Source organism: Colletotrichum jinshuiense, chromosome 7, assembly GCF_051148585.1.
Source record: "Colletotrichum jinshuiense chromosome 7, complete sequence".
NCBI classification, from domain to species: domain Eukaryota; kingdom Fungi; phylum Ascomycota; class Sordariomycetes; order Glomerellales; family Glomerellaceae; genus Colletotrichum; species Colletotrichum jinshuiense.
In genome coordinates, this window is record NC_139314.1 from 753,790 (window position 1) to 762,833 (window position 9,044).

General features: G+C 45.3%; 1 protein-coding gene across 1 annotated transcript; it reads right to left on the bottom strand.

Annotated features, from left to right (window-relative positions):
• Positions 1-2,593: 2,593 nt before the first annotated feature.
• EsH8_VII_000182 (uncharacterized protein) lies at positions 2,594-8,173 on the bottom strand (the record flags this gene model as incomplete). Its single annotated transcript, XM_083270315.1, has 7 exons — positions 2,594-6,663; positions 6,711-6,740; positions 6,794-7,025; positions 7,086-7,364; positions 7,433-7,498; positions 7,556-7,769; positions 7,824-8,173. The coding sequence occupies 7 exons, from the start codon at positions 8,171-8,173 to the stop codon at positions 2,594-2,596; spliced, it is 5,241 nt and encodes a 1,746-aa protein (XP_083127872.1).
• Between the last annotated feature and the right edge of the window lie 871 nt (positions 8,174-9,044).

Here is a 9,044-nt window from a genome sequence, read left to right on the forward strand (position 1 = left end):
GCTTACACTGACGGATCTTTTGGTCTATTGCCATAGTGGGTCACTGTCAGCCTACTATTACAATTATGCAAGCAACCATGCGGTCTACTCGGCTGTTAGGCAGAGGTCTAAGGTTCGATGCTCTGTCGCGGCAGCTGCTAGGCTGACAGGTGCGGGCAATAACGTGACGTGCGGGGTAGACCGGCCTCACGTGATCCTTACCACCTAGGGGTTCGCATTGCTTGTCGCATGCCACTCAAGCGTAGGTGGGCGGACAGTCGCCTTAGGGACAATGCTCCCTTAGAGGTGGGATAGTTGTAACGGCACAGCCGTACAATTGGCGTAAGTCGCAGAGCGCAGTCCTTGTGGTCCTTATTAAGCAGTGTTGACAGCAGCGCAAGCATGGTTGCTTGCACTAACGGATCTTTTAGTCTATTGCCATAGTAGGTCACTGTCAGCCTACTATTACACTACAACCCGGCTGCCCTCCAACCAGCCTAGATATTAATACCTTTTATTACCTCTTGACGTACCTCTCTATAGCAATAGAGGAAGTTCCTTTTGCTTATAGTTGATAAGTCTATAAGAGTATAAAGAACTCTAATTCTCTTATAGTATAATACTTTTAGTAGGCTGAATACTACTATATTAAGTAGCTATATAATATAGCTAGAATAAGCAGGTAGAAAGATTATATAGATCTTTTAGTAGAAGTATTCCTATATAAATTCATCTATATAGTAACTATTATACCTATCTATAATTAGAAGCCGGTTCTTCTTCTTATATAAAGCTAGCGGCTGCATCTAAAGATTAAAGACGTCTCTTAACTACTATAAAGCTATAGTATTTAATATCTACTTATTCTCTATAGCGTTAAATACTTAGGATTTATAAGCAGCCAACTTATCTAGAAACTACTGCTATTATATACTCTTACCTCTAAATAAGACGAGTGGTTAGATTACCTACCTAGTTGCTAAGATATACTTAACTATTATAGTCTACTACCTTAAACCAGGAGTCTATATATATATTAATTTCTTCCTCTTACTAGATCTAAGAACCAGCCTATTAAGACCTTAACCTTCTATTATCCCTATCTTATCTATATTCCACCTATATTAGGGTGGTATATCTCTAACAAATAGGTTGTTGAATAGATTGAAATACTATATAAGTTTCTTAGTTGTAACAGCCTTAATACGGAGACTCTTGATTGCCTTGCCTTTTAGAGTCTTCAGCTATAGATTTCGGTGAAGGAAAGCTTTAAACCAGCTATTTCTAAGTGGTGATTCGTCACCACCAAGAGTAGTAATCCGTTAGGCAAAAGCTCTTAGTTGCCTATAGCTAGGCGCCAGGCCTAAGCTGCCTTAAGCAAGTGCCTAATTAACTAAGTGGACTTTCTACTTAGGTGATAGGCGCTGGAGGTGCTGACTAGACTTTGCCTTAGGTATATCACCACGAAGTCTGCCGAAGAGAGTTAAAACAGGTACTCCTTAAGTACGAGACGCTTGTCTTATACTTATACCGCGCTATACATCGTAGATTACTTGTTGGATGTCGAATTCAGTATATTTCGCCATACTGATTACATTGATATTTTCGGAATTATTTAATTTGAATGTAGTGGTTGGTAATAGTGTTGTATGAAGTCGTGAGGTTGGTATATGTATAAGGGAATTCTCTGTTCGGAATGGGGGGGTGTTCGGAATGGGGGGGTGGGGACTTAACACCTACCATAGAGTGGTTTCCCATCCGCAGAGCAAGAAAAGCATCGAGTGTTCGTTAGAGAAGCGAACATAGCAAGAAAGTTCCCACGAAGCCACATGTTAGGAAAATTTAAGTAGTATTTTGCTTTTTGTTACAGGCATAAGTTAAAGTTATTGTTGCACAGCGACTTCGTACCGGGAGTTAAGATGTTCTGTCCAAATTGTGTATAATTTCTGCCTGAGCGAGCTTTATGTGGTCGTCTGAGAGCCAACTCACTCCGACATGTAATATGGGGGCAGTCTGGGGGCTGGTATTGAACCACTACATTCGCAACTACGCCGTAGAATTGAGGCCATAGATGCCTGGAATACCTTGCGTACCTTTAGTTACCCACCTCGGCTCGCCTTTCTCCTGCAGCCTTGAGGAGAGCGGTAATTTGGTCAGACCTAATTCACACAATTGAAGTTCTCGTCTCAGCCTCCCGCTAGGTTCAGCTCCCATTCAAGCCCCAGGCCGAACACTAGTTCCTGCTACTATCTTAAGATTGATTGAAGACTAGGACTTGTAACAGAATACTATAGAAAGACCTTTAACCGTGAAAGTCAATGGATCAAATTAAGAGAGCTCAACTGCCTGGACAGCAGGACACACCGTGACGTATAGACTTGTCCATATTAATGTCTTCTTTGACTGCATAGATAAGCAGCTTAAGCTCCGCCGGGTTTGTGCCCGCCCTAATCAGACCTGGATGGCGGTGGTCAACCGTCTTCATATTTCGCGGGACATTGACTTCACTTTAAACATTCATATTATCCCTTTCCAGCGGCGTATAAAAGCAGTCTTCAACCATTTTGAATTTTCGCGTCAATGTTAACTCTGCATATTCCAAGAAGCAGTCTAACTATCGCGAGGCCCAGGAAAAGGGCACTCGTCCATCTCTGTCGGCTGCAGTAACATCGACTTTATCAGTATAAAGTAGTAGCTGAATTATCGCCTCGTGTCCCATCTGAACGGCCCACGAGAGCGGCGTCCGGCCATTTAGATCTTTTGCGTCTAAATTAGCGTTTCCATTGTAGAGAATTAGTTTGACTACCTCCATATGTCCTCCATATACGGCTGACGCGAGCGGTGTTCGTCCATATTGATCTCTTACGTCGACGTAAACGTTTTCTGTATCAAGAAGCAGCTTGACGATCGCCTCATACCCCCTCTCAGCGGCCCATGAGAGCGGCGATCTACTGTATTGACTTTTAGCATTGACGTCAACTCTACCAGTATCAAGAAAAAGCTTGACAACCGCCACATGTCCTTTCTGGGCGGCCCATACGAGCGGCGTTTGACCATATGGATCTTTTGCGTTGACGTCAACTTTACCGCTATCGAGAAGCAGCTCCACTACTCCTCCACATCCATGCTGAGCTGCCCATGAGAGCGGCGTTCGGCCATATAAATCTTTCATGTTGATGTCGAATCTGCCTGTATCAAGAAGCAGTTTAACGACTGCCTCATGCCCTCTCTGAGCTGCCCATGAAAGTGGCGTTCGTCTATCATTGTCGTTTGTGTCGACCTCGACCTTTTCCATGTCCATAAGTAATTTGACAACCGCCTTATGACCCTCCTGGGCAGCCCATGAAAGTGGTGTTCGTCCATCTTGATCGCGTGTATTGACGTTGACTTTGCCTGTGTCAAGAAGCACCTTGACCACCGCGTCGTGTCCCCTCTGAGCAGCCCACAAAAGTGGTGTTTGACCAAACAAATCTTCTGCGTCGACGTCGAGTTCATCCATATCCAGAAGTAAATTGAAAACCGCCTTATGGCCCTCCTGGGCAGCCCATGAAAGTGGTGTTCGTCCATCTTGATCGCGTGTATTGACGTTGACTTCGTCTGTATCAAGAAGCGCCTTGACCACTCCTTCGTACCCCCTCTGAGCGGCCCATGAAAGCGGCGTTTGGCAAAATAAATCCTTTCTATCAACGTCGACTTTGCCTGTACCAAGAAGCGCCTTGACCACCGCCTCATGTCCCCTCTGAGCGGCTAATGAGAATGGCGTTTGATTGAATGAATCGTTTGCGTCGATTTTGACCTCGCCTGTGTCAAGAAGCAACTTGAACACAGCCTCATTCCCCTCCTGAGCGGCTACTGAAAGCGGTGTTCGCCCGTAATCATCTTCCACGTCCAACTCGACTTCCCCTGTGTCGAGAAGTAGCTTAACCACCGTTTCGTTTCCAACCTGAGCGGCCCAAAAAAGAGGTGTTCGTCCATCTTGATCTTTTGCGTTGACTTCGGCTTTGCCTGTATCCAGAACCAGCTTGGCCAGCTCCAGATACCCCATCTGTGTTGCAAGTTGGAGCAATGTCCGACCTAACTGGTCCTTTGTTTCGACGATGTCAACTGTGTTTTCTCCTTTCAATAGGATGGCTTCTACTACATCCCATCGGGAATTTTCAATAGCCATAAAAAGTGATTCCTTTAATACATCAACTTGATCCACGGCTTCAGTTATACACAGTGCCATAGCATATTGGCCTGTCTTAATTGCTGCGTCCAAGGCTGTGCGACCTAAATAGTCCTTCATTTTAGCCGTATATGGAGCATTTTGCAGCAAGACTTCGACCAAGTTCATATCGTGTTGTTCTACCGCAATAAGCAATGGAAACATTCCGTTAACGTCTAGTAAATCAGCTGGAACATCACAGGACAGGAGGAGGTTGACTAAATTTATGTCACCGACTCGCGAAGCAACGATCATTGCCTCGTCTTCGTCTTCGTCACTGTCTTCGTTGTAGTCGCTGTCGTCGTCGCTGTCGTCATCGCTATCGTCTCTGTTGACTCTCCGACTAAATTCCAATGATTTTCTTGTATTGCCACCGGCCTTGAGAAGTTCCAGCAAAATCTCCTCTAGAGCATCATCATTGCCGATACGATGCAGCTCTTTTACCAAGTAAAAGACAGCTCCGTCAATATTAATGCTCTTTTCCAGCAGCTTCAGAAGGAGCTTCTTGTCCCTATGGCGAATAGCGTATAACACAAGCTCAGTTTGGTGTCCCAAAAGTTGGAGATCAGCACCCGCCTCAACCAATTTAAAGATCACCTCCCCAGCCTTTAAAGTTATAGCAACGGTTATTGGTGTCTCGCCGTCACCATTCTCGGCGTTGATGTGAGCAAGGTAGTTCTTTCGCTGCGCTGTGCCGTTGTCCCGAGTGATATTTTGATCGATCCCTCCCTCTTGAAGTTGCCACTCAACCGACCGATTCAGTATCATGAGTGCCATGTCTTGGCGAAACTCCCTAAGTGCAAGAAGTAGTGGCGTATTCTCCTCTAAATCTCTACCGTCGAGCTCTGCATCTTCTTCCAGAAGGAGTCTATTGAGGGAGCTTTCTGACCCGAATCCTATCACCACATGAAGAGGTGTTGCTCCAATAAATGGCCATCCCCTCGGTGCGTGGGCATTATCAGGATCCATTGTTCTCCATATACTCGCAATCTTCTTTAAAAATTCAGCCTGTTGACCCCAATGGATAAGTTCGAGGAGATCAGGTTGGCTGATTCCTGCTTGCTCAACTTTTCGAACGTGGCGGAATACGAATCGTACCGTGTATGGTAATAGTGGAAATTTTGCTGAGAGTGGCCCACGAGATAACTGAGCGCCTTCGAGGATATCGTTTAATGTGAAGTATCTTAGGCATGACCTCGATATTTCAAAGTGACCGGCACCGATCAACTGCAGAGACGTAGACTTCTGTCCGATAGGCTCAAAAAACTTCTCCTGTACATAATCTGCAACCGATTGGTGGATGAATTGAGCTTCCCGGTCCCAGTCTTCTCCATCAAGTTCGTATTTTTCCCAGATCTCACGATTTTGAAATCGCACTAAGCCTCTCGAAATATGTCTAACACGTTTCTCGAATTGAGACGTAGTATCTGTCCAGTTGTCTTGACATCTAAGTTGAGAAATAGTGTTAAAAGTCATATCCTTATCAGTGGCAAGCGCCTCCCGCAGCTCCTGTGCAGATAAAGGTTGCTCTGCATACAGGATCCACTGAAACAGCTTCGTCATTTGTTTTTTTTCGGATTCTGTAACGCCACTTAATATGTTGGCGTACAACTCATCAAGTGCCTCGGGCGTAGCTGCAAGCCGTCTGTACAGACTATCCGTCTTGGTACCAATTGCGTGTTCATCAACCATGATGGTAGCAATTAGAATTGCCCATTGGAAACCTCCGTGGGCCTTCATCAAGATTTTGGTCTCGATCTGTTGACGTATTGTGACTGGCTGAATTTCCTTAAGTCGGTTGCAAATAACCAGCCTAATGTCTTTGTCATTCCTCTCTTCTACAGAGATACTTGGCATGGTTTCATGGCCAAGGATGGGATAGTGTCTCGAAGAAAAGCAAATCTTTACCAGCGACTCCTCGCGCTCGATATCGTCCATGAGGTGTTTAAAGTACGCTAATAAACCCTTGGCATAATCTTCTCCGCACTCATCCAGCGCATCGATAAAGATCACTATAGGCTGGGTTTTTGCTCCTTTGGTTAAAACCTCGGATAAAAAGTCTTGAAGTTCCTTTTCGGTCCAATCCCATCGATTGTCTTCATGAGCTCCAATTCGAGCCTCTCGGTCGTTGAATCGTTTAGTGAGTTGTGTGAGATGTTGTGGGAAGAATTCCAGCATTGAGTTGAGCAATGCACGGAATATACCTAATGGCGTTCTCTGCAAAAGCGTTCCTCGGCCGTGGATGAAAAAGGACACAACTCTCCTAGAGTCTCTGTTACGCATTATTTTGGCGGCAAATTTCATGAGGACCGACTTTCCAGCTCCAGGATTCCCTTTGATCCAGATAAGGCCTCGCTGTTTGTTCGTCCAATCTTGGTATTGAGAATCCTCGAGAAGCCACTCGCAAGTGTCACGTGCGGAAACGATGTCGCTGTACCTGTACTCTTGTTCCCGAAAAGAAAGTGATCTAAGACACCCTAAGGCGGGTCAGTGATTTGCTACAGACTGCCCTCAGGCCACATACTCTTGTTATTATCTGGAAGCGCTTGAGTCACTAAAAGATCCGTTAGGTTACTAATTAACTAAAGTTTAGATCTAACTACCTACTGCTGACATCATTCATCGCATTTCCGGTATTTGGACTGCTTTGCAAAGTGTCGAGTATCTCGTTTAGGGCAATAATGACACGCCTGTAGAACACATCGTATGCGTTGCTATATTTCACCATCTCAGAGTGGTTGCGATCTATAGGGTGTTGGTCTTGACTGCCAAATGTCGCCGATGAAACGTCAACCAATACTTCACGTCGTCCAGACCTCTCCCACTTGCCTTCCCCAACCTATATGATGTGTAAGCAAATGTCCTACATGCGGCAAGACTTAGGTTCAGGGGAATATACTTCTACTGCCGTAGGAGATTTTTCCGTTTCATAGAAGGCTATAATCTTAGTGCGTCTTGTGTCAATTGCGTGGGTAAATCCCCTCTGAAGGCGTTCAAGCAGCGCCGAGTTTTTGTTGAGTGACTCAAGTAAACCCCGATTGGGCTGATCTTTTACCAAAGGAACAAGCGATTCAATAGCTAGGCCTTGGTGAGGAACACCAAAGAACATGAATCCAGAGAGGGAATCCAGAACTGAAGCATTCACTTTGGTAGGCTCCTCTTTCAACTTTACTACAGTCTATACCCGAAATAGTTAGTATATATCTCAGCAATTGTTTATTTAACAATTAGGTGAACCGAATTGACCTCTTTGATAACGATGCCTCCGAGGCTGTGTCCAATGAACACAATGGGACGAGGTTGTTCTGGATTCTGTATTGCTAGATAAGCTGAAAGAAACGGCCTTGACTGGAGTTGCACATCGCATACCCAAATGCCTCTTAAATCAGTACGGAGAGCTCTGCCTAAGTCCGTTAGGTTCTGGAAAGAACTGCTCCGAACGAGTTGAGTATCGTATCCATATATCAAGATTCTTGCGCGAGGAGCATCGAGCGGAAGAGCATCTCGAAGCCACATAAAGGACCCTTGTTTGTCCTTAAACGAGCCAAATGCATGCCCTCCGAGGCCCGATATTGCAATTAAACTGGAGTTATGTATCAGTGCTACATTTTCTGCCAGGTATCCCTTATCAACTCACTCTACATAACAATCCTGATCAATGGTGCGCTGCAGTGGCGTGAACCCAGAGAAGTGCGAGTCTAGGACAATTGATTTGCTGAAACCGAGGTCATCTTCGGCTTCTAGTTCAAATACCCATTCCTTTTTAGAGAAACCGGACACGGACAAGCAATCCGGAATCGCATCGAAGCTGAGAGTTGCGACCTTGCTGTTTCGATCGACAGGACTGGCTGCAAGCGAATGGACAGCCACGCTTACGCTAGGTTCGAGAAAAAGAACTTTCTTTACAAGCTCACGGACGTCAATCCTGGTCTCATATTCATTTGGAATTCCTCGTATTCTGTAAGTTCTGTGACGATCGGTTCGCATGATGCTACTGGCCGCGCGGCAGAAAATGACACTAAACAAGATTGCGCAAGGGCGAAAAATGACGATACCAATGGATTTCAGATTCCTACCCCTCTTTATAGAAGTAGGCTTATCAAATTTCGTGGCTGATGAGTATTAGCGCCTTGGTTTTGGCAAGGGGCTCGTCCATACACTCGCTGACTTATGCTTCTGCTCGTTTAGGATAGGCTGCTTGCTGCAAATGCCAAGTCTGATTTAAATGATTGGCCGACAAGTTGGCGGTAATGCATAGCGCTCCTCCAATCAGGTTTACAGTTTCCTGCCGGGTGATGCATGAATACGCAATGTCGAATGGTGGACGAACGAAGAGAAATAATTATTTAACCTGTGGGCTCTGGATTAGGCAGAAGTGCAAACTGAAGCTCTCTAAGATACTGCACAGTACACTTTCACCAACTCCAATCCAAGTGAACCCTACGCAGCCTTGGCGCTTACAGGCGCACGGCGACGACAATAACAGCGAGTCTGAGTATAAGTCAGTGTACCGCTTGGCTCCAGCTTGCACTATCCATGGTTTCTTTGCGGCTACCCATGTTTATATGTATGACGTCTAAGACGGCGGCGATGGCCGAGGTGGACCTGAATCCGGTGCATATGCCCGTCCGGCGAGACGACCTGGTTCCTCGTAAGCGAAACGCTCAACAATGTCTTCTCTATTAGGAGAAAAAGAAAGATGATACACTGCTACCACATCACGATATTATATTGCCACTTGAAACGGAGGGTAAGTGTATTTGTTCTCTACTATGGGGTAGAAAAACTAGTACTAAAATAGTATTTGGGCTACGGTAGCTGGGTTCAACATCTGATAGCTTTCGAAATAGTAACAAGG